Source organism: Piliocolobus tephrosceles, chromosome 6 (assembly GCF_002776525.5).
Source record: "Piliocolobus tephrosceles isolate RC106 chromosome 6, ASM277652v3, whole genome shotgun sequence".
Lineage (NCBI taxonomy): Eukaryota > Metazoa > Chordata > Mammalia > Primates > Cercopithecidae > Piliocolobus > Piliocolobus tephrosceles.
In genome coordinates, this window is record NC_045439.1 from 31,352,536 (window position 1) to 31,378,961 (window position 26,426).

The following is a 26,426-nucleotide window of genomic DNA, read 5'->3' on the forward strand; positions in this document are numbered from 1 at the left end:
GCCTCGGCCTCCCAAAGTGCTGGGATTACAGGTGTGAGTCACTGTGCCCGGCCTAATTTTTGTGTTTTTTAAGTAGAGATGGGGTTTTACCATGTTGGCCTGGCTGGTTTCAAACTCCCGACCTCAGGTCTGCCCACCTTGGCCTCCCAAAGTGCTGGGATTACAGGCATGAGCCATCATGCCTGACCTAAAATGCACACTCTTTTTTTTTTTTTGAGACGGAGTCTTGTTCTGTTGCCCAGGCTGGAGTGCAGTGGCGCGATCTCGGCTCACTGCAAGCTCCGCCTCCCGGGTTCACGCCATTCTCCTGCCTCAGCCTCCCGAGTAGCTGGGACTACAGGCGCCTGCCACTGCGCCCGGCTAATTTTTTGTATTTTTAGTAGAGACGGGGTTTCACCGTGGTCTCGATCTCCTGACCTTGTGATCTGCCTGCCTCGGCCTCCCAAAGTGCTGGGATTACAGGCGTGAGCCACCGCGCCCAGCCTAAAATGCACACTCTTGAGCCCCATCCCTAGAAGGTCATTCAAAGCAGTGACAGTGGGGGCTAGGGCAGAAAGGACAGACATGTATATTTTTAACCAACTCCTGAGGTGATTCTGATGCAGGTGGTCTAGAGGCAAGAGGAGGAGACATGTACAATATGGGCATAACTAAACGGCTTGGTGGAAAAGATCATCTATGTGGCAGGAACTGGCAAGGCCTCCTGGACAAGGTAGCATTCGACATGGGGTTTAAGGATGGGAAGGATTTTATATATTCTTCTACACCTTTTCATCTGGAGGCTGATTGGGTTGAATTGTGTGCCCGCCCCCCCCCCCCCCTAACCCCCCAAAGACATGTTGAAGTCCTAATTTCTGGAACCTGTGAAGGTAACCTTATTTGGCAAAAGAGGCTTTGCAGAGGTAACTAAGTTAAGGATCTTGAGATCATCCTGGATTCTCTGGATGGGTCCTAAGTCCAGTGAAAAGTGTCCTTATGAGACAGAGAGAAGAAACACAGAGAGAAGAGAGAAGGCCATGTGAAGACAGAAGCAGAGATTGTAATGATGCAACCAAAAGCCAAGGAATGCCTGGAACCATGGAAGAGGCAAGGAAGGATTCTCCCTTAGAGCCTTCAGAGGGATCGCATCCCTGCCAACACCTTGATTTCAGACTTCTGGCTTCCAGATCTGTGAAAGAAAATATTTTCTATTGTTTTCAGCTACCCAGTCTGTTTTCATTTGTTACAGCAACCAGCACTTTGGGAGGAAACGAACATTGTCTTTCATCCTGGTCCCAAAAGCTGCTCTGGGGAGGTCTTTGCAACTAGACTCTGCCCGATGGAGGTCAGAGCCTGCAGACACTTGAGCTATGCTTGGCAAATCCCTGGCTGGGACCCCAGATCCTGAAGGAGGATGGTGAAGCACAACTGTTAGTGATGTAGTAATTGTTGTCCTTGTGAACTTGATACTTCTTCACTTCTCTTTGGATGCAGATTTGGAAGAAGTCAAAGGCTCTGTTCTCAGTTTCTGGCTTCACATTTTACAAAGCAGGAAGTCAACACCTAGAAAGGGTAACTATCAGCCCAAGGTCATCCAGCAAGTGGGTGACAAAGGCAAAGCCTCTGTCCAGAGCACACTCTCATGATGCCCAGTCTGTATCATTAAGGTCTGGTTTTGATAATGATGTAATAATGTTACTTTAATTTTACTCCAGAAAAAGCTGGTTGCCTCTAATGACTTTGCTTGGTGGTCAGTCTTCTTGTCTCTGACCAACATGTGGGTAGTGGCTTTTGACCTCTGGCTTAGAAATGAAGATGATCCTCTTCCCCGTAGTTGTGTCTTCTGCTTTAGGGATACAAGCTGAGCTATCTTTGGAAGCCTTCATCCAAAATGCAGAAGTTGGCCATCTGTAGAACTGACAGCACTGGTTGCGGTTTTGAAACACCAAATGTTGGAGAAGTGCGTCTTTAGAAAGGTTATTAATACTTCCTTTGTCCATGTGCCACAATGACTTTCTGCAAGGGAGAAGAAAAAAGTCTCCCCCACGTGCCTGTGCAGAGAGCTTCCTCCTCTTCTGAAGTCCTCCTAGCTTCCCATTCCTCCCTTTGTGCTAAAACTTGAGCTGGTAGCACGTGGCCAGCAGAGGAATGAACCTTGTCCTCAAGCTGGTATTGCAGGTACTCTACTTACCAGAGGATAAATTCACATAGTGTTCTAAGTGAAAGGGTGGCAGTGCTTCAGTAAGGGAAACAGAAATGTAAATCAAACTGAGCAATATTTATTGAGAGCATGCTACATGAAAGGCATTGAAAGGTTAGGTGCGGAGATAGGAGTGGGCAAGCATTACTTTGGATCATTGGTTTTCAACTATGGATGTACATTGAATCACAGGGGAGTTTTCAAAAAAATACTGATGCCCAGGTTACATCCCACATCAATTACATCAGAATGTCCGGGAGTGGGAGATAGGCATTGGTATTTTCTGTTGTTGTTGTTGTTGTTTTGAGACAAGGCCTCGCTTTGTCGCCCAGGCTGGAGTGAGGTGGCGCAATCTCGGTTCACTGCAACCTTCGCCTTCTGGTTCAAGCGATTCTCCTGCCTCAGCCTCCCAAGTAGCTAGGGTCACAGGTGCATGCCACCACACCTGACTAATTTTTGTATTTTCAGTACAGATAGGGTTTCGCCTTGTTGGCCAGGCTGGTCTGGAACTCCTGACCTCAGATGATCCACCTGCCTTGGCCTCCCAAAGTGCTGGGATTATAGGCGTGAGCCACTGCACCCAGCCGGCATCAGTAGTTTCTAAAGATCCCCAGGTGACTTCCAATGTGCAGCAAAGTTAGGGAACCACTGGAACATACTATTTCCATGTGCCATACCCAGATGTTTTGTTTTCATTCATCTAAGTTGGTAAGTTGGTAGTTTTTAAAAACTGCTCAGGTGATACTCAGAGACTATTCATTCCAGTAGATAATAAAAAGAATAGAGGCCAGGCACGGTGGCTCACGCCTGTAATCCCAGCACTTCAGGGGGCTAAGGTGGGTGGATCACCTGATGTCATGAGTTCGAGACCTGCCTGGCCAACATGGTGAAACCCCATCTCTAAATATACGAAAAATTAGCCGGGCGTGGTTGTGGGCACCTGTAATCCTAGCTACTCAGGAGGCTGAGGCAGGAGAATCACTTGAACCAGGGAGGCAGAAGTCGCAGTGAGGCGAGATTGCGCCATTGCACTTCAGCCTAGGCAACAAGAGCAAAATTTCATTTTAAAAAAAAAAAAAGAATGCAATCATACAGGCAATATCAAGAGGCCTGCAGCTGGTACTCTTTTTCCATCTATTTGGTCCATCTCTCTCACAGGATGGAGCTTTTGTTGAAGGATAATGAGTTTTGGCAGATTTCAGAGCCAACTGGTAATGGTAGATGCCAGATACTGACCACTTAATGGCCTGGAGAGGAAAACCAAAACTTTCTCAGAACCAGGAATAAAGATCTATAACAGTGTAGTTCTCCACTCTAGGCCACAGAGCTTTAAGGTTTCAGAACCCTTTTGAAGTAATCCCAAGCCCTCTGAGAATCTGCACATACTCAGGCTTCAGGCACAGCTGTGTCCAGGTGCTGAATGTAGCTAGTGTTTGGAGATGGATGCATTTTGACTCTCCATTAATCCTCCTTTGGTGGCCTCAACTCTGGAGCTATTTCTCAAAGCTCTGAGCAACTTCCCCATTTCTTTCTTTCTCAATAGTTTTTCCCCTTCCTTTGTAGGTCTACAGACATAAGGTAAACCGGGGCCCCTCAGTTCCCATTGATCCTCCCCTACCCCACCTCTTTCTCCCATAGAGTCTCATCTTTACAATTCTATATTTCTTTTTGTCTCCTGGTTCCTCCACTCAAACTAGTTCAGTGGATTTCTTTTTCTCTCATTCTTCCTTGGGATACCATCTTCCTGGCCTCTAGGACTTCTCTCTGCACCAGGACTTGGGGCCAAAGCTCTTCATAAGCAAGTAATTATGGGGCAGAGGAGATGTCTCTCTTCTTTTAGTCCTATTCTTTTCAACTTTGGTTTATTTTCAAAACATAGGAGTAGTGGTGATGGTTCATGTAACGGTTCTTACATTTTCTGAACTTGTTCTTTCGAGACACATCTTATATATTTTGCTTGCATCATCTCTAAAATTCTTTCTAATAAATTTTGTTGTTGTTGTTAAATCCAGCCCACTTATATCAATCACTAGAAGAACTTTGGTCCTGGCAATCGGACTTACAGGTTATATAATAGCATCTAAGACAGGGTTCTAATTGTTTATCTCAACAATATCCTGTAGAAAACATTGATAAAGGGCATTAACTGTGACGAGAAACTGGTGGGGGTTGTTGTGAAAAAACTTTTTCAAACTGTTTTTCCTCTCCTCTCACAGGAACATAACAATCAACACATAAAAAGACTTTTTTTTTTTTTTTGCTGGAGTACAGTGGTATGATCTTGGCTCACTGCAACCTCTGCCTCCTAGGTTAAAGCAATTAACCTGCCTCAGCCTCCTGAGTAGCTGGGATTACAGGCACCCACCACCATGCCCGGCTAATTTTTGTATTTTTAGTAGAGAAGCGGTTTCGCCATGTTGGCCAGGCTGGTCTCGAACTCCTGACCTCAAGTGATCTGCCCATCTCAAACTTCCAAAGTGCTAGGATTACAGGCGTGAGCCACTGTGCCCAGCCCAGAAGAAGACTTTTGAGTTCAAATGTGTGGAAGTTTTTCCTCACATACCAAGCAGCAGGGCATCCTCTGATTCAACTGCAACACCATCTACCTGGAGGTAGCATCAGATCCTACAGGATGAGGGCTCTGTCCCCAAGTCTTCCCCCAACTCCGCCCCCAACCAGACCAAAGTCCAGGCTTTCGGAACTTCTAACCAATGGGCTTTAAATAGGGTTCCCACAACTCCCTCTTTGAGTTTGATTAATTTGCCACAGAGCCTCATAGAACTCAGGGAAACACGTTTTTTGGCTTATTATAAAGGATATTACAAAGGATACAGACAAGAGATGTGTAGGGAGAGGTAGAGAGAGGGGAAGGAGCAGGAAGCTTCCACGCCCTCCCTGGGTGCTCCACCTTCTAGGAGCCTCCACGTGTTCAGTTATCTGGAAGCTCCCAAAACCAGTCCTCTTGGGCTTTTACGGAAACTTTGTGATGTCAGCATTCCTTCCCCCAGGGAACAGGGAAGGACCCTCTCTGGGGAAGGTCTTAGGACCCACAATCAGAAAGGTGGGGGAAAATTAGAGTCCTGCCTTGGGGCAGGTGAAAGGAGAGCAGAAGAAGGTCAGCAAGATTCTGTTACCTGAGGCCTGCCTCTGAGGACTAACACACCCAACTTTACAACAAAAACTGTAACAAGGGCTATGGGAGTTATGAGCCAGAAACTTGGGAGAAAAATCATGTGTATACCACCGGGATTCTTGTTTCCCACCTAGGAAGATAAAAATGTAGCACCATACCACGGGAATCTGGAAAAGAAAATAAATCTTGTTTTTTCTTTTCTTTTTTCTTTTTTGTTTTTGAGACAGAGTTTCAGGTTTCACTCTTGTTGCCCAGGCTGAAGTGCAATGGCTCAATCTTGGCTCACTGCAGCCTCCACCTCCCGGGTTCAAGCGATTCTCCTGCCTCAGTCTCCCAAGTACCTGAGATTACAGGCTCCCACCATCACATCTGACTACTTTTTTGTATTTTTAGTAGAGATGAGGTTTCACCATGTTGGCCAGGCTAGTCTCGAACTCCTGACCTCACATGATCCACATGCCTCCCAAAGTGCTGGGATTACAGGCATGAGCCACCACGCCCGACCAATAAAATCTTGTTTTTTCAAGCAAAATGAGTTGGGAGAGGCTAGTGGATCTTATACTAGGCCTCTAAGTGAAAGTAGAGAAAGACTGCCCAAGAATTTAAAACTTCTTAGTAGAGTGGAAACTAAATGATAAATACCAAGTTTTATCAAATGTAATGACAAAAACTGGACTGCAGTTAGGAACTCTCATTTCTATTTTCGGCTCTAACACTGACTCATTGTATGACTTGAGACAAGTCACCAAGCAGCTTTGGATCTCAGCTTCTCCATATAAAAAATGGCAATTAAAATATTGTACCTACTAGATAGAGGAACTTGTTTTTATGGAGCAACTGCTCTATGTTCATCTCGTGCTAGGAGCTTTACATTATGTTGTGTTTCATTTATTCAGTAAGTATTTGTTGAGCACCGACTACAAACAGGATATTGTGCCTGATCTCAGGGAAACATCAGGCAAAAATCAAAGCCTTTGCTCTTCTGAGCTTAAATTCCAGTGGGGTTGGGTGATAATAAACAGAAAAGATATATACAAGATACTTTCAAACAGTGACAAGAGCCACGTAGATAATAAAACCAGTGCCAGGTGCAGGGGCTTACACCCGTAATCCCAGCAATTTGGGAGGCAGAGGCTAGAGGATTGCTGGAGCTCAGGAGTCTGAGACCACCCTGGGCAACATAGTGAGACCTCATCTCTACTAAAAAAAAAATTAGCCAGGTATTGTGGCGTGTGCCTGTAGTCCCCAGTACTGGGGAGGCTGAGGTGGAAGAATCGCTTGAGCCAGGGAGATGGAGGCAGCACTGAGCTATGATGGCAGCGCCACTGCACTCCAGCCTGGGTTACAGAGCAAGACCCTGTCTCTAAAAAAAAATAAAAAGAGCCAGGTGTGGTGGCTCACACCCATAATTCCTGCACTTTGGGAGGCCAAGGCAGGCAGATCACTTGAGGTCAGGAGTTCAAGACCAGCTTGGCCAACATGGTGAAAGCCCATCTCTACTAAAAATACAAAAATTATCCAGGCACAGTAGCACGTGCCTGTAGTCCCAGCTACTTGGGAGGTTGTGGCACAAGAATCATTAGAACCCAGGAGGCAGAGGTTGCAGTGAGTTGAGATTGTGCCACTACACTCTAGCTTGGACAACAGAGGGAGACTCCATCTCAAAAAAAAAAAAAAGAGAGAGAAAAAATAAAGATAATAAAACCAGATAATGTGATAGAAAATAACCCAAGGGCAGGGTTACTTATGTGGGGTGGTGACATTCAGTTGGGTCCTAAATTATGAGGAGCAGTCAGCAGAGTCTATGAGACAACAGCTGAGAAGGAGGGCTCCAGGTAGGCAGCAAGGTCCAAGACTCTGATGCATGTAGGAGCTTAAACTGTTTGCAAGGCCAGGTGAGACATTAATGGGTAGAATGAGCACAGAGAGGCAGGCATGAGCCAGAGCACAGTGGCCTTCAGCCTTCAGGCTGTGACTAGGTGTCTGGATTTTAATCTAGTTGATCTGCTTTACTTACAAAAAAAAAATCAGAGAAAAAAAAGAAAAAAAAAATCTGGGTACATCAATGAGTATGATTATTGTCAGGCAATAATAAAAGCAGAGATAACCATTAAGGAGACTGTTGTCTTGTTTGCTTAACTGACAGAAATAAACTTTTTCTGTAAAAGGTCAGATAGCAAATATTTCAGGCTTGCAGGTCATTTGAGCTCTCTATCGCACATTCTTCTCTTCTTTCTCCTCCTCCTTTTTTTTTTTTTTTTTAACAGCCCTCAAAAAATGTAAAGGCCATTCTTAGCTCTTGCACAATAGAAAAACAGGAGGTTGCATGCCAGATTTGGCCTGCCTAGCTAGGCAGCAGTTTATGGACCCCTAGCTTACAGAGACGTAGAAACTGACCTGCATATATTTTAGGACCCAATCCAGAACTGATGGGACTTGTTGATGAACTGACTCTGTCTGGGGAGAAGGTTAGTTAAAGAGGAAACAGGAATGGTGTCATTGACTAGGCAGAAGGTGGTGCCATTTACTGAGATGCAGAAGAAGCAGATTTCGGAGCGGGACAGGGGAAGAGGGGAGAAGGGAAATCAAGAGTTAAGTATGAATTGCCTATTAGTCATTCAAGTGGAGATGTCAAGTAGGGAGCTCGATATAGACTCTGGAGCTTATGGGAGAGGTCAGGAGAATTATCGGTTCTTATGTGGGGTGGTGACATTCAGCTGGGTCCTAAATGATGAGGAGCAATCAGCAGAGTCTATGAGAAAACATCTGAGAAGGAGAGCTTTTGGGAATTATCAGTCTACAGATACATTTAAAGTCATGGAATTGGGTTGGGGGCGGTGGCTCATGCCTGTAATCCTAGCACTTTGGGAGGCCAAGGAAGGTGGATCACCTGAGGTCAGGAGTTCAAGACCAGCCTGACCAATATGGTGAAACATCATCTCTATTAAAAATACAAAAATTAGCTGGGCGTGGTGTCGTGGGCCTATAGTCCCAAGTCCCAGCTACTCGGGAGGCTGAGACAGGAGAATTGCTTGAATCCACGAGGCAGAGGTTGCAGAGAGCCGAGATTGTGCCACTGCACTCCAGCCTGGAGGACACAGCGAGGTTCCATATAAAAAAAAAAAATATATATATATATATATATGGCCGAGCGTGGTGGCTCACACCTATGATCCCAGCACTTTGGGAGGCCGAGGTGGGTGGATCACCTGAGGTCGGGAATTCGAGACCAGCCTGACCAACATGGAGAAACCCCGTCTCTACCAGAAATACAAAATTAGCCAGATGTGGTGGTGCATGTTTGTAATCCCAGCTATTCAGGAGACAAAGGCAGGAGAATCGCTTGAACCCTGGAGGCGGAGGTTGCGGTGAGCTGAGATTGCACCACGGCACTCCAACCTGGGCAACAAGAGTGAAACTCTGTCTCAAAAAAATAAAAATAAATTAAATATATAAAAATAAAGCCATGGAATTGGATGACATCACCTGGAATGCAGAGCAAGTTTCCAGGACCAGGTCCTGAGGGACTCTAACATTTAGAAGACCCACTAAGGAGGCCCTTGGAATCACTCTCTGGGTCAAAGAGTATGGCATGTGGCAAATATTGCCAAATTGCTCTCCAAAGTGGTCTTTTATGTCCTCACAGAACCCATCTTGTCTTAGCTATGTAAACACATACTCCATGTGGGGTTATATACATGAGTAGGCGGGAACAACCAAGTCAGGAATCCTTGATGGCTTTTGCATGGAGCTGAGGAGTCTCAAGCCACACTGGAGGATTAGGCTGGTGCAAGGAGGTGTCAGGAAAGGGTCCAAGCACTCCCAACCACAGAATCACTCAGCAAGCTTGTTACAAATGCAGATTTTTTTCTCTCTCTCTCTCTCTTTTTTTTTTTAGACATGGTCCCACTCTGTCACCCAGGCTGGAGTGCAGTGGTGTGATCTCAGTTCACTGCAACCTCTGCCTCTGAGGCTTAAGCAATCCTTCCACTTCAGCCTCCAGAGTAGCTGGGACTACAGGCATACACCACTATGTCCGGCTGATTATTGGTATTTCTTGTAGAGATAGGGTTTTGCCATGTCACCCAGGCTGGTCTGGAACTCCCGGACTCAAGCAGTCTGCTTGCCTCAGCCTCCCAAAGTGCTGGGATTATAAGCGTGAGCCACTGCACCCAGCCCAAATGCAAATTTTTAGTAAGAGCTTCTGATTCACCATCTGGGGTGAGGTGTGTTTTAAACATGCCCCCTCTTACACAAAGGAAAAGTTGAGAAACATATGGCTTAGGGATAGACTGGCAGAGGGTGTCTTCATGATATTTCTTCACCTCCAGAGGCTCCAGTGGCTCAGGAATCTTAGGTGGATTTGGCTGGGGAAGCTTCAGGATGACAGGATGGCAGAGGACTGCTGGCCAGAGAGAAGCATTTACTGTAGTTATGGGACACTTTCCATTTGCTCTCCAATCCAAATGAGGCCTTTCTACCATGCAGATGTAAAACGGTGTCTTTTTTTTTTTTTTTTTTTTTGTGGATTCTTGCTCTGTCCCCCAGGCTGGAGTGCAGTGGCGCAATCTCATCTCACTGTGACCTCTGCCTCCTGGGTTCAAGCAAATCTCGTGCCACAACCTCCTGAATGGCTGGGATTACAGGTGTGAGCCACCACACCCGGCCAATTTTTGTATTTCTAGTTGAGATGGGGTTTCACCACGTTGGCCAGGCTGGTCTCGAACTCCTGACCTCATGTGAATTGCCTGCCTCAGCCTCCCAAAATGTTGGGATTACAGGCATGAGCCACAGCGTCTGGCGCAATGGTAACTTCTTTTTTTTTGTTTTTTGTTTTTTTTTCTTGAAACAGAGTCTCGCCCTGTCGCCAGGCTGGAGTGCCGTGGTGCAATCTCGGCACATTGCAACCTCCGCCTCCCAGGTTCAAGCAATTCCCCTGCCTTAGCCTCCCGAGTAGCTAAAACTACAGGCATGTGTCACCACGCCGGGCTAATTTTTTGTATTTCAGTAGAGACGGGGTTTCACCGTGTTGGCCAGGATGGTCTCGATTTCCTGACCTCGGGATCCACCTGCCTTAGCCTCCCAAAGTGCTGGGATTACAGGCATGAGCCACCATGCCGGGCCGGTAACTTCTTTAACACAGGTGTAGGTTTAAGTCTCCGTTCCGTTCCACAGCATACAGTGGAGAATTGTGTTTTTGTTTGTTTGTTTGTTTGTTTCTGTGTCCTTACATAGAAACAAGCATATATTTTCCAATTTTTTTTAAGAAAAGATACACATGTTGTTGGTGACACTGAAACTGTACCTACACTTTAGATACATTACGGATTAAACAAATTTATGTGAAAACAGCTAAAGAATAATGGGAGAAATTTGCTGTTGGGCTTTCTAAGGTATCAGTCTTAAATTCATTGCACCATTATTTATTGTACCTAAGTGCTAGGCACTGTTTTAGGTTCGGAAGATAAAACAGTGAAAAAAATAGACAAAAATCCCGGCCCTCACAAAACAGACCTTCTAGTTAGGGAGACAGACTAATAAACACAATTAATAAGTAAAATGTATGCTTTCTTTGATAGTAATGAGTGCTAAGGGGAAAACTATAAAGGAGGGAAGAAAGACAGGAGGTGTTAGGGGATGGGGATAAGTGAGACTACAGGACAAGAAAGGCCTGGAAGCTGGGCACAGTGGCTCACACCTGTAATCCTAGCACTTTGGGGGCTGAGACGGGCAGATCGCAAGGCCAGGAGTTCAAGACCAGCCTGACCAACATGGTGAAAACCTGTCTCTTCTAAAAGTACAAAAATTAGCTGGTCATGGTGGTGCACACCTGTAATCCCAGCTACTCAGGAGGCTGAGGCAGGAGAATCACTTGAACCCAGGAGGCATAGGTTGTGGTGAGCCAAGATCACACCACCACACTCTAGCCTGGGCAACAGAGCCACACTCCATCTCAAAAAAGAAAAGAAAGGACTTGAGAGCTGTGACACAGAAAAGTAACTGCTCTGCATCTGAGTTTCTTCATCTATAAAATAAGGAATAATAGCATCTTCCTGAGGACAGCTCAGGCCCACAGACAGCTTTTGTCACTTTTAAGCTCATTGGGTTTGGGGTACTGACAAAGATTCCCTCCTTGACCAAACTCTACTCAGGCTGTTCTGATCTGCCTTCTCAACTAGGCTCTGACTTTTGGACTTCCATGACTCTGCATTGTCCAATTTTAGGAAGAATCCTGCTAAGTTAGTTTAGCCAGAATCTCCCCTTACTCCCAATATTTCCTTTTAGTAATTTTCCATCCACTGACCCTGATTCTTGGCTGTAAATCCCTACTTTTCCTTGCATTTGGAATTGAGCCAGATCTCTCCCTCCTGCTACAAAATCCTATTGTCGTAGGTGCCTGTATTACCTATCTTGGCAGTCCCCCTTGAATAAAGGTTTGCTCTACTTTTTTTTTTTTTTTTTTTTGAGAAGGAGTCTCGCTCTGTCATCCAGGCTGGAGGGCAATGGTGTAATCTTGGCTCACTGCAACCTCTGCCTCTTGGGCTCAAACAATTCTCCTGTCTCAGCCTCCCAAGTAGCTGGGATTACAGGCATCCACCACCACATCAGGGTAATTTTTTGTATTTTTAGTAGAGACAAGATTTCATCATGTTGGCTGGTTTTGAACTCCTGACCTCAAGTGATCTGCCCGCCTTGGCCTCCCAAAGTGCTAGGACTACAGGCGTGAGCCACCGCGTCTGGCCTGCTTTACAGTTCTTTAACAAACGTCATGAAGTATTTTTTCTTTAACAGTATAATTCTTTGGCCTCTCAGAATCTCAGTTTCCTCATCTGTAAAATGAACAAATTGTCCAGACTATTTCACAGGGTTTTTGAAAATGTCAAAGGATACCATTATGATATGTGAAAATATTTTAAACTGCATTATCTATTATGTAAATGTAAGATGGAAATTTAAAGAAAACACATACACAGCTTTTTCATGGGTTGCAGATCTCTTGCTATTGGTCAGCAGAGCCTCAGGAATGCAAGTAGACAATGAATTAGATAACTGCTTAAACTGATTCCCTGCATTGGCAGGGAAAAGGCCAATGCAGATTATCAGGATGCACTGTGTGGACTAGCAATCTTATCTTAGATCAGTGATACAACAATCAAATGAAATGTTCCTAAGTGGATACCTCATAAAATAAGTATTGCATGGCATTTGTCAAAACTGTAAATGCTTTACAGCTCCTTTGTTTGTTCTTGTTTTGTTTGTGGGATTTTGTTTCTAGGAAAATAACTAAATGGACTAAGTTTAAAAAAAAAAACAAACACCAATCGTGTACATTACTAAGGGCAGACAGTCCATCTTCTGGATATTTCTGAAGATGCTCAATAAACGTTAATCAAAGTAGGTAATGATTCCCAACATGGGCTACTGTGTCTTCCACGTTTATTTTCTACACTTGATCTTAGCCAAAAGGCCAAGAAGCAATTCCATTTTCTTTCTTTCCTTCTTTTTTGAGACAAGTCTCGCTCCGTCGCCCAGGCTGGAGTGCAGTGGCGCCATCTCGGCTCACTGTAACCTCCGCCTCCCGGGTTCAAGCAATTCTCTGCCTCAGCCTCCCAAGTGGCTGGGATTACAGGCACCTGCCACCATGCCCGGCTAATTTTTTTGTATTTTTAGTAGAGATGGGGTTTCACCATCTTGGCCTGGCTGGTCTTGAACTCCTGACCTTGTGATCCAAAGTCACAAGGCCTCCCAAAGTGCTGGGATTACAGGTATGAGCCACTGTGCCCGGCTGTTTATTTTCATATATTCTTCAGCTCTGAATATTTGATAGCATCTCAGTAATAGTTTGTTAAATCAATAAACGTGTTGACATACATGCATAGTATAGTGTCTGGCACACAGTAGGTACTCCATTGAAAGAATGCATGAATTATTACCGGGTCAATTTGCTTGTCTATTTGCAAATATTAATAGTTAATTTGATCCCTAAAGTGTTTGTGAACTTAAAATACACACATATTCACTTTCCCTGACAATGCTTATCTGCTAAACCCTTAACTATGTTCATCTGAGACTGGACTAAAACATGTTGTTTTATTCGATTTAAATACCAAATTCAAATTTGTTTTGAATATAGCTTAGAAGACACTCAATGTTTGCTTAAAATAATAATAATAATAATAATAATAACACCATGTACATTCAGTTAGCCAGTTACTCCAGCCCAAATACCCTGCTCTGGGACATGAACTGGATGTCTGCCCGGCACACATTCATCAGGTAACCTCTACAACTTCTTCTCTAAGGTACTGGTCCACACTCGCTAATAGCCAAGTTGAAAGCTTTCCTCGAAATCTTCCTCTCTAGTGTCTCAACACCCCAAGTGTCATCCAGGTGTCAAAGGCGCCAAGAGTGCCTGCAACCCGCATCAGTCTCGGAGACTCGGCCTTATTCCCGCCCGCGCGCCCAGGAGGCCGGTGGGCGGGCCCAGCAAAGGGCCTTGTGGCTGTTTCCTATTGGGGCTTGGTTGCTATGGTGTCGCTCGCCTTTAAATTCGTGGGTACATCTTTCGGAAGTTAAAGGAGAATTACTTCCAGGGCTGCCCATACTTGCCATGGCCGACTCAGTAGTCACTAAGTTCAACGAAAATAAAACTTTTGCAACAGTATTCTATTAAATCTTCTTTAACCACTTAAATTTGCGGTTTTGACATGGTACCCATCCTTTCTTCCCTTTTCAAAAGATTCGCTATAGAGTCTTTCTCTATTTGCCAGACTCCAAAATGGCGCGGACGGCATCAGTAGGTCAGAGGTGAGTCACGTGGGTCCTCCCGGTTCCGGCGCGGTAGAGGCCTTGGGTAGTGAACGAGTCTCCAGCACCATGTCTGGTTTGTCTGGCCCACCAGCCCGGCGTGGCCCTTGTCCGTTGGCGTTGCTGCTTTTGTTCCTGCTCTGCCCCAGCTTGGTCCTCACCATCTCCTTCCATCTGCCCATTAACTCTCGCAAGTGCCTCCGTGAGGAGATCCACAAGGACCTGCTAGTGACTGGCGCGTACGAGATCTCCGACCAGTCTGGGGGCGCTGGCGGCCTGCGCAGCCACCTCAAGGTGCGGCACTGGGCGACGTGGGGCCGGGAGGGAAGACGGCAGGCTTAGGCGAGGGGAGGCCCGGGTTCGGGGGAGTCGGGCGGGCGGAGGCCCGTGAGTTGTTCTCGCCTCTCGGGAGCGCAAAGGACGTGTGGTGGAGCCCGCCCCCTCACCCCGCTGGTTGCCTTTCGCGGGGCGGGGCACCAACGCCTGGGAACCCCAAGAAGGGCTGGCGAGGCTTTGGCGGATGTGGTGACACCTGAGCTGGAGCGGTTGTTGTCAACGTCCTATACCAGTTTTGGTCTCAGATACCTTGAACCGTAACTTGGTTCTCCAGATAAGTGTTGGGATGTTGAATATTTATGGAAATTGGCATCATAAGATACCGCGATACCTGCAGGAAAGTAATGGAGACAAAGCTAACTGTGATTAATAGAATGTTATTGAGCATCTGCTGTGTCAGTTACTGTGCTACTTTGCATATATTACCATTTGGTTCATGCACTATCCTATGAAGTAGATAGGTACTGTTAGCCCCATTTTACAAATGAGGAAACTGAGACTCAAAGGTAGAATAAACTAGTGTCACAGATGGAATAGATTCTTTTTTTAAAAAATTATTATTATACTTTAAGTTCTAGGGTACATGTGCACAACGTGCAGGTTTGTTACATATGTATACATGTGCCATGTTGGTGTGCTGCACCCATTAACTCGTCATTTACATTAGGTATTTCTCCTAATGTTATCCCTCCCCCATCCCCCCACCCCACGACAGGTCCCGGTGTGTGATGTTCCCCGTCCTGTGTCCAAGTGTTCTCATTGTTCAGTTCCCACCTATGAGTGAGAACATGCGGTGTTTGGTTTTCTGTCCTTGTGTTGGAATAGATTCTTACTTAGTTTGGTAGTTAAGTATGTTGAGGGGAAAGCGCTGCAACCTTATTCCTTCCTTGTTTTAAATTTGTAATTTCTGTAATTGATTAAAGTCTATTATTGGTTACAAAATGGTCTCAGTTTCTAGTCCTTTTTCTTTGGTATGCCAGAATCTGGACTTGGCTACTTTTATGTAAATACCAACTATGCTCTTGGATGGTGACAACTACTACCATAATACTAGTTTGGTCCCATTCTGTAGCTAAGAGTAGCCTGGCCTGGTCTTTGAGACATTAATATAATTTGATATCTGTCAGTATTTGGTTGTATTTTAGGTAATTTTATTCATTCACAATAAGCAAAGTGTCTTTTTTTATTTCTTTGTGACACAATGAGGCTTGCTTTTCTTATACCAAATAGTAAGAAACATTTTTACTTTTTTTTTTTTTGAGACGGAGTCTCGCTCCGTCGTCCAGGCTGGAGTGCAGTGGCAGGATCTCAGCTCACTGCAGCCTCTACCTCCCGGGTTCAAGCGATTCTCCTGCCTCAGCTTTCCGAGTAGCTAGGACTACAGGCACCCGCCACCACACCCAGCTAATTTTTGTATTTTGATTAGAGATGACGTTTCACCATGTTGGCCAGGATGGTCTCCATCTCTTGACCACGATCGTGATCCGCCCGCCTCGGCCTCCAAAAGTGCTGGGATTACAGCCTTGAGCCACCGCACCCGGCGGCCTCGTTTTTACTTTTTAATAGAGTTTCAGATATAATAAGACCATAACTTATGTTAAAGTAGTGGAACCCAGTAGTGTGGTAATACGTGTAATTTATTTCTACTTTATTTGGAAGAGATAAACTATTTTCAGGGCAATTAATCTGTGACCCATCCTTTTATTATTCTCTTTGGGTACCAAACTTCTCTCTACCCAGGAAAATAGTGATGGCATGATTTTAGAAGCTTAGATATAGTGTTTCCGGGGTGGGAGATCATGCTTCCAACTCTTCAGAGGATGTTCATGGACTCAGGGAATTTCAGCGATGAAAGAGACCTTGCTCTCATCTCCACTGTTGCTGTCTGATTTGTTCTTATATTTTAAAGCCCTTCAGTGGCTCAGTATTGCTTATTGATAGTTTAAATTTCTCAGCATGCTTTGTTGTGCTCTTCATGATCTGTTTCTGAGCTATAGGTGTGGTCAGTTCCCACTGCATTCTACATGGAGCCACCCTGAACAGTACCCTGAACTCACCTATTTTTTGAACTGCTTTTGTTTATGCCTTGACCTACTTATTAGACTGTTAGTATCCTCAGGGTGGGAACTATTTTCAGGTTCATCTTTTCAAGAATGCCAGGCATATTACCTTGCTTCTAGTAAGTACTCTATAAATAACAGGAAATGTAGTTTAGCATGGACTTACGGGAATTACATTGAATCTAGGGCTGCTGAAGGGACCTCAACAGCAGGACTTTAGGCCGGGCTTGGTGGCTCCTGCCTGTAACCCTAACACTTTGGGAGGCCGAGGCAGGTGGATCACCTGAGGTCAGGAGTTCAAGACCAGCCTGGCCAACATGGTAAAACCCAGTCTCTACTAAATATACAAAAATTAGCTGGGCATGGTGGCATGTGCCTGTAATCCCAGCTACCCGGGAGGCTGAGGCAGGATAATCACTGGAACCTGGGAGGCAGTGGCTGCAATAAGCTGAGACTGTGCCACTGCACTCCAGCCTGGGCAACAGAACAAGACTTCGTCTCAAAACAAAACCCAGCAGGACTTTGTGCATACACCCTAGCATTTTACCATCACTCAGTTGCTCTCCTGTGTCTGCTCTGTTCTTTTGCTACTAACTAGCTTAATGGAACTACAAGGGTCCTAAACCCAATTGCCAAATAGGTAATATAATTGAATAAATTGGACCAGGCATTAAAAAAAAACAACAGTGATGATAAATGGGAGAATAATTGGACGTAGTGGAAACTGTTATTAATTAGGGGTGACCAATACTCAGTTCTTGATGAGGCTTGCCATGCAAACGTGTAGGCCCTTTTGCCACATGTGATTCTTCGGCCCACATGTGATTCGCTTCACTTCGCTTCTCTTCTGTTCTTTTCTCTTTTCTTCTTTCTTCTCCTCCCTTCTCCTCCCCTCTCCTCCTCTCCGCTCCCCTCCCCTCCCTTCACCTCCCTTCACCTCCCTTCTCATTCCGCCTCGCAGACTGGAGTGCAGTGGCACCATCACAGGCTCACTGCAGCCTCGACCTCCCCAGGGCCCAGGTGATCCTCCTACCTCAGCCTCCTAAGTAACTGGGATTACAGGCACATGCCACCATGCCCAGCTAGTTTTCATTATTTTTTTGCAGAAATGGAGTTTCACCATGTTACCCAGGCTGGTCTTGAACTCCTGGGTTCAAGTAATCCACCCACCACAGCCTTCCAAAGTGCTAGGATTACAGGCGTGAGCCATTGCACCCAGCCCACATCTGATTTTTCATATGAAATAGGAACACCAGATTTTGATGTGAAAGCTCCTGACTTTTAAATTTCACCAACCAGGTTTCAGCACTGTAGAGCCTGGGTGCTCCTGGCTCACCTGAGGGCCATGGATCTTTGTTCTCACCACTGCTTTGCCACTCCATTTCCCTCAGTAAAATAGTTTGGCCCCCTAAAAATAAAAAAAATTCACCAGCCAGTTCAGATTGGTTTCGGCATTGATTTGTTTTCAGTGTTATAGAGAATAGTATAGTGAGTTCACCTTTCTACCCTTTACTTAGATTCAGCAATTATCAGGATCTTTCCACACATGTCATCTTAACTGCTTCCATCATATCATTTCATGCTAAATTATATTAAAGTAAATCCCAGATGTCATGTATTTCCATCCTGCCTAATTCAGCATGCATCTCTTTAAAAATATAAACCACAGTGTTATGTGGCTAATCACACCTCACAAAATGAACAATGATGGCCAGGCGTGGTGGCTCATGCCTGTGATCCCAGCACTTTGGGGGGCCGAGGCGGTCGAATCACGAGGTCAGGGGTTCGAGACCAGCCTGACCAACACAGTGACACCCCATCTCTACTAAAAATAAAAAATTAGCTGGGTGTGATGGCACACATCTGTAATCCCAGCTGCTTGAGGCTGAGGCAGGAGAATTTCTTGAACCTGGGAGGCGGAGGTTGCAGTGAGCCAAGATTGTGCCACTACACTCCTACCTGGGCTACAGAGTGAGACTGTGTCTTAAAAAAAAAAAAAAAAAAAAACCAAGAACAATGATTCCTTAATATCCTTAATACCCAGTCCATATAGTATGATCCCACTTGTCTCAAAAATATCTTTTGAAAGTTAATTTGTCTCTTCCAAGTGTCTAATCTAGAGCAATCTCCTCTTCCTCTCATCTCCTTTCTTATGCTTGCAATTGAATTGTTGGAGTCAATTGCTTTTAAAAGAACGTACAGCTTTTTGGAGTTGTCTCTTTGCTTCCTGGAGGTGTCTTTTAACCGGTCCTTCCCCGTACTTTTTGTAAAAGGAATCAGCTGTAAAGATGTAACCAGAGGTACAGCAAACCACCATGGCACATGTATACCTATGTAACAAACCTGCACGTTCTGCACATGTACCCCCACCCCAGAACTTAGTGTTTAAAAAAAAAAAAAAAAAAAAGATGTAACCAGATTCAGGTTTATCTTTTTGTCAAGAGTGTCACTGCAGGAACACACAGTACTTTTTGTGCCCCTGATTGCAGCTGCTACGATTGATAAGTGGATTAAGGTGTGTCTTAGTGTCCTGGTGCTGTAACAAATTACCACAGATTTATGGCCTAAAACATCAGGGATTTGTCTTAATCATTCTGAAGGTCAGAAGTCCTAAAATCAAGGTTTTGGCAGAGCCATGTTTCTTCTGAAGACTTTCACAGTGGGGTGGGGATCAGTTTTCTTGCCCTTTCTAGCTTCTAGAGGCCGCTTGTATTCTTTGGTTCATATCTCCTTGCTCCATCTTTAAAACCAGGCTGGGCACGGTGGCTCTCGCCTATAATCCCAACACTTTGGGAGGCCAAGGCAGGCGAGTCACTGAAGGGTAGGAGTTTGAGACCAGCCTGGCCAACGTGGGGTGAAACCCTGTCTTCACCAAACATACAAAAATTAGCTGATCATGGTGGTGCACACCTGTAATCCCAGCTACTCAGGAGACTGAGGCAGGAGAATCGCTTGAACCTGGGAGGCAGAGATTGTAGTGAGCCGAGATCGTGCCACAGCACTCCAGCCTGGGTGACAGAGCCATACTCTGTCTCAAAAAAAATAAAAATAAAAAATTAAGCCAGTAGCATAGTATCTTTAACTTTCTCCCTCTCTTTCCCTTTTCCATCCTCTGCTTTGTTCCTCACCACCCCTTCTCCCTCTCTTCCTCCCTCCCTCCCCGGCTATAATCATCTCATCTCATTCTCTTATTCACCTGCCTCCCTTGTTCTCTTATAAGGACCCTTGTATTAATCTTCTTCACCTCAAGACCCTTAATCTGATTTAATCATATCTACACAATCCCTTTTGCCATGTAAGATAACACATTCATGGGTTCTAGGGGTTAGGATGTGGACATCTTTGTGTGGGGGAGGCATTTTTCTCTCTGGTAATAGCCTGAAGCATTCATTGTAAAGTTTCCCACTGACCTTTCACTTGGGAATCTGCTGATGACTACTGTGTGAATTTATTATTTCATTAAGGTTGTGAAATGATGATTTTCTAATTCTGTTACTCCTTCCATATTTATTAGCTGAAATTATTCTTAAGGAATTAATATCATCTGATTACCCTAAAATTTATCATTCATGTTGGTGAGATAAATGCAGAATTTATTCTAATTGATAATTGTCAGAGTAAGAGATTGTTGCCCTTGTCATTTTCAGTGTTGTCCAAGAGTTTTTGGTTTTTTTTAAAGTATTTTACTGAACTCTTTTTAATTGTTTGTTGCAACTTTTAGAGTCATTCATTGTGTTTTAGGCAGTTGTTTCCATTCTTTATGCCCAGTTTGTCCCTTTGGTTCCTTCATGTTGGCTCCTGTATTTTTTCGACGTAATCCTGTTAGGTTTTGAGAGCATCCTTGTTTTCTGGCACGACAAAGTATTCTAGGCTTATTTTGTATATGTCTATCCCCTGACCTCAGAACAACTGTTTCTCTGAGGAATTCTGGTTCCTTTTTGCGGGGATTGGTATTTGGAGACCACAAACTAGGTGTCATGTTTGAAAATGTAATATACCATGCAAGCCACAGAACACATTTGTGAGCAGATTCAGCCCATAGCAGCTTTCAGTCTTTTTCATAGTGTCCGTTCACTTAGTTCCACTTTTTCTTTTTCTTTTTTTTTTTTTTTTTTTTTTTGAGACAGAGTCTCGCTCTGTCACCCAGGCTGGAGTGCAGTGGCGTGATCACTGCAAGCTCCGCCTCCCAGGTTCACATCATTCTCCTGCCTCAGCCTCCCGAGTAGCTGGGACTATAGGCACCCGCCACCACGCCTGGCTAATTTTTTGTATTTTTAGTAGAGACGGGGTTTCACCATGTTAGCCAGGATGGTCTCAATCTCCTGAATTCGTGATCCTCCCACCTCAGCCTCCCAAAGTGCTGGGATTACAGGCGTGAGCCACTGCGTCTGGCTGCCATTTTTTCTTATATTTTGATGACTGCTTCAGGGATTCTCTCTTTGCATCATTTTAGCTCCTGAAGTGCAACTCCTGAGTGCCAGAGCTCCTTTTCATATGCTAGGCCACATTCGAGGTCTCAGGTCAGCCAATGGATTGTTTTGTCTTTGGTCACTTTTCCACCCTTGGTTTAGGCAGCTGTGGTTTAATTTGAGGTAGGATAAGAACTGGAGACTGGTGCAGAACCTGGCCAGCTGAGCTTAGCATTTGGTGGTTGTGCTGAATGAGGCAGTCTCTTTTTGGAGATGGAGTTGCACTCTTTGCCCAGGCCGGAGTGCAATGGTATGATCTTGGCTCATTGCAACCTCTGCCTCCCAGGTTCAAGCAATTCTCCTGCCTCAGCCTCCCAAGTAGCTGGCATTACAGGTGCATACCACTACTCCTGGCTAATTTTAGTATTTTTAGTAGAGACGGGGTTTGACAATGTTGGCCAGACTGGTGTCAAACTCCTGACTTCAGGTGATCCGCCTGCCTCCCAAAGTGCTGTGATTACAGGCGTGAGCCACTGTGCCCGGCTTAAGGCAGTCTTTCTTATAAGCGTCTCTGTGAATGTAGTGCCTTGGTTAATCTGTCTGATTCACCTTCTTTCTATCTAGGAAAATCTTAGTATCCAGTGAATGTACCTATGTTATCATGTACCACTCTGTGTTACAGTTGTGTATTTGCCCATGTCCTGGGATAAACTATAAGCTGCTTGAACAGAGATTAGGTTTCATTCATCATTGCAATGCTTGTCTAATATAAGGCCTGGCATATAGTAGGACTTCATCCTAAGGAATTAGTGAACAGATGAACAAGCACTGTCCTTGCCTCATCTCTCATCTTTCCCTCTTCCATTCTCTTTATTTCCTTCCTCCCACTCTGACTCTAGCTATACTGAACACCTTACAGTTCTTTGAATATAATGTTCTCTTAACCTGGATCAGTCTTTGACTTTCTGTGTCCCCTATGTGCCCCATTGGCTTATAACTTTTTTTCCCCTCACCAAAAGCTGTGTGAAAAGATACTGTAGTATATGTACCATTACATCCTGTTTTACATGGCACTTTTCACATAGTGTAGTGTTTATCTTGTGAACTGTTTAATGTCTTACTCATCTTTGTGTCTTTAGTTTAACATACACATTGTTGTATAACTGAGTTAAACATCTTAGTCTTCTTGAGAAGCCTTGTGGTATAGTAGAGACTAAGAGACTAGATCTGAAGTAAGATAGATTTGGTTCAGATCCCAGCAGCTCCACCACTTAAAGGGTATGTGGGTCTTGCAGTGATTACTTAGCCCTTCTTCTCTTGTCCTGTTTCTGTAATACGGGAATCATAGAGCTCATAAACTTGTTAGGACTGATTGAGATGGGTGAGGTTTTTATTGTGCAGGGCCCATTATGGCGCTCCATAGATTCTTTCTTCTGTATTGAATGAAAATTGAATTGCTCCTCAGAGCCCCTCATGCTATATATCATTGAAATAACTAGATATGGAGTATTTTTAATGAGAGGAATTATGAGTAGTTTATGATTCTTTCATTCATTCAACAAATATTTATTTAATATTTAGTATATGTCAGACCTGGCTGAGAATATGGGGATAAACAGGGGGCAAGGTCCTTGAGCTCTCTTGGGGAACAAAGACAAAAAACAAGTTAAAAAAATAGAATTTCAGGTAGTGATGAGCACTATAATGAAAGTTCAGGCACTAGGGAGCAGGGGGTGGACTGATGGGTTAAAGGGTGTTTGAGTGGTCAGGGGAGGCGTTTCTGAACAGAGAGAGAGAAATGGATTGAAGTGATGGGTGGTCCTCTCCTGCAAAGATTTCTACTTCAGGCCTATGTTGAGATGCATTTTGTGTTAAGATTTCCAAACTGAGTCTATTCCGTACTTTCCTACTCATTTCACAAAGTGAGGCTAAATCAAGCTAACTTGTGTCAGGTATAAAGACTTTGCTGCACATAATTGAGGCAGGAAGTATCAACTCATCATTTACAGTGAATGTAGAAGTTTCCCCCATTACTTCAGGTCCATAATAAAAGCCTGTTGTAGGGACTCAAAAATTTGGGTAATATTTTTATTATTATTTTGCTCTGGCTGGAGTGCAGTGGCACGATCATAGCTCGCTGCAACCTCAAACTCCTGGCCTCAAGTTATCCTCCCACCTCTACCTCCCAAAGCGCTGAGATTATAAGCGTGAACCCCTGCACCTGGCTGAAAATTTGGATCTTATACCCAGTTATGATTTCAGTCCCTCCCAACTAGTTTATAGATAAGAAAGCCAAACAGATCCCTTAAAGAGTTCAGCCTTGAGTCATAGGCCTACCACAACTCAAGCCTAAAAATTATGAAGAAGTAACTCAGCAGTTGGGAAACTATTGGCTTATAACTTCTTTTTTCCCTCACCAAAATCTGTATGAAAAGATACTACAGGCCAGGCATGATGAGAGAGAGGAGAGGGAGGAGGGAGTAGAGAAGGGCGGTGGTGGGGGGGGGGGTGCGGAGGAGAAAGAGAGAGAGGCAGAGGGGAGAAGAGGCAGGGGAGGGAGGAAGGAAGGAAAAGATGGTATATATGCTATAGTTTTCAGATTATTTTGTTTGGAATTACTGTATTTCAGCTTTTTTATTACTGGTATTTGTACTGAGGTCTGTACTGTGCTGACAAGGAGAGACAGTAGGATGCTTCGGCTGGGTGCGGTGGCTCACGCCTGTAATTCTAGCACTTTGGGAAGCTGAGGTGGGTGGATCACGAGGGTGGGAGAATGAGACCATCCTGGCCAACAGGGTAAAACTCTGTCTCTACTAAAAATACAAAAATTAGCCAGGCGTGGTGGTGTGCACCTGTAGTCCCAGCTACTCAGGAGGCTGAAGCAGGAGAATCGCTTGTACTTGGGAGGCGGAGGTTGCAGTGAGCTGAGATCATGCCACTGCACTTCCAGCCTGGGCGATAGAGTGAGACTCTGTCTCAAAAAAAAAAAAAAAAAAAAGGAATAGGATGCATGTTGCTCTGTCATCAAAATGAAACATCCTTTATATCAATAACGATCCATGAACCCTTACTTACACCAGACTTTTTCTGTAGGGAAAAATATGGCCCTTTCAGTGTGAATTTAATGTGACTGTTGTCCACTGGGTTAGAAACAGGTCAATAAATAGATGGTGCAGTACAGAAGGCTAATTGGTACATTAACATTTAATAATATAAATCGAATTTCTTTTTGTACTACATACAAAGTTCCTAGCTTTTAATTATAGCTTGACCTTGTGCTTCCTTCTCCATAAAAGTTAAAGGATACATTACTTCATTTAAATCTCTCTTATTCAGTAAACAGTTGTCTATAGCCTTCTCTGTTTTGAACTGATCTAGAGAAGGGGGCTGCTTCCAGTTTGGAATTCCTATACCATATCTTTATGCTGACTTCTGAAGACTGAGTCTGGTTTCTAGGAAAGTGGAACAAATATGTAAAGGTAACCTAGTAGGGATGCAGTGACTTCTATGCTGTTTCTTGTATGAATTGCTGACTGGTAGTTTGATCCTAAGCCATTGCCCCCATACGCATACACAGCCTGGCAGCCTGGACAGTAGAGCCCTCTGTGAAATCAGCCAGCTGGCCACAGACCCGAACTTGGGCTCCCAAACAAGTCTCCGACTTGAGGGAGGTTGATGTCATCTGCTTTATCCTGTGCTCCCAACCTCATTGTTCAACATAAAATGTGGGAAATCAAGGAACTAGTTGTTAAGAAAGAACAAGGCTTTGTTTGTGCCCATAATAAAAGGGTCACGCTGGAGTTTTTACCGTAAATAACTTTGGAACAGTATGAAAAAAAACATTTGATCTGGCTTCACCCCCGCAGTAGTATTGTTAGGGCAGCAACTGGTCTTTCGTTCTCATTCCCTTCCTTTCCTCCCTCTCTTTCTCCCCTTTTCTCCTCCCCCCTACTCCTCCCCCAAGTCAAGCATGACGTATTGCCTGTGTTAAGTTAAGTTGATGTAGCAAATGCTGATAGAAGCAGGAAGAGAGCATCTATCCATTATCATGCCAGTGCCTGGAAATTTGCTATTTCTGGTTTTCAGCACTTCTAGAAAAAGCCTCCCAGCCTCCTTGATCATATTTTAGCTTAAGCAATACTTATGTACTATGTTATACTATCAGTGAACTGTACTAGAAATTTGAAAGAATTTAGTGTTGCCAAGTGCTGCTTGTGGGCTGAGTTTGACTTTGTTCTGGGTAAAATCTAGATGTGATCCTTTTATTTCAGGAATATACTTGATAGACTTTGTACATGCTTTTATTTAAAAGATAGCTTAAATTCATTTTATGCCCATTAAATATAGCACCTAAGCCATCCGAGTTTATGTTTTTCGTTTTTGAGATACAGTGGTCCCTTTTGAAAGTGTTTCTGAAGCTGGACGCGGTGGCTCACACCGGTAATCCCAACACTTTGAGAGGCTGAGGCGGGAGGATCACGAGATCAGGAGTTCAAGACCAGCCTGGCCAACATGGTGGAACCCTGTATCTACTAAAAATACAAAAATTAGCCATGCATGGTGGCATACGCCTGTATTCCCAGCTACTCGGGAGGTTGAGGCAGGAAAATCGCTTGAACCTGGGAGGCGGGGGTTGTGGTGAGCCAAGATCACACCACTGCGCTCCAGCCTGGGTAACAGAGCGAGACTGTCTGAAAAAAAAGAAAAAGTGTTTCTGATACTATTTTTCTGTCTAAAACCATAGCATCTTTAATGAGTTGGTGTTTTTTCTGCTTTTTTATATCTTAGGGGAATAGACCCTTTGGCTCACTGTTCACTTGTGAATTTTTATGAAGTGAAGAGTAGAGATAATTATATATGCCGCCTCAATCCTCTTTTTCCCCCATATCTAATGTTGGATTCTTCATGTAGTTTATTCCTTATTAAATTAAAAACCACGTACAGGAAAAGCTGGCATCATCTTGGATTCCTTACTGTCTCTTTTTATCAGCTAAAAGGATCAAACATCTGTTTTGTTAGGCATTTTGTATCCTTTCATTTTCTAAATCTTGCTGCTGCTTCCTTGAGAGTGTACTTGACTACCCCTTTCTCTCTGTTTCCATGCAATAGCCATTTGGGCCCTAATCATCCCTGGATTTAGTGAACATAGCATAATTTATCTAGTTTGCCATCCATTAGTACTGTTAGGTTAGAAAATATGGTTAATGGGCCGGGCACGGTGGCTCATGCCTGTAATCCCAGCACTTTGGGAGGCTGAGGCAGGCAGATCACGAGGTCAGGAGATGGAGACCATCCTGGCTAACAATGTGAAACCCCGTCTCTACTAAAAATACAAAAAATTAGCTGGGCGTGGTGGCTGGTGCCTGTAGTCCAGCTACTCGGGAGGCTGAGGCAGGAGAATGGTGTGAACCCAGGAGGCAGAGCTTGCAGTGAGCCAAGATCGTCCAGTTCACTCCAGCCTGGGCGACAGAGCGAGACTCCATCTCAGAAAAAAAAAAAAA

General features: G+C 44.4%; 1 protein-coding gene across 1 annotated transcript in view; it reads left to right on the forward strand.

The window, feature by feature from the left end:
* Positions 1-14,122: 14,122 nt before the first annotated feature.
* Positions 14,123-26,426, forward strand: part of TMED10 (transmembrane p24 trafficking protein 10) — a 43,686-nt gene continuing 31,382 nt past the window's right edge. The window contains exon 1 of the mRNA XM_023184273.3: positions 14,123-14,414. Within this exon, the coding sequence (XP_023040041.2) occupies positions 14,190-14,414 (225 nt within the window). The 5' untranslated portion in view covers positions 14,123-14,189. The remainder of the gene's footprint in view (positions 14,415-26,426) is intronic.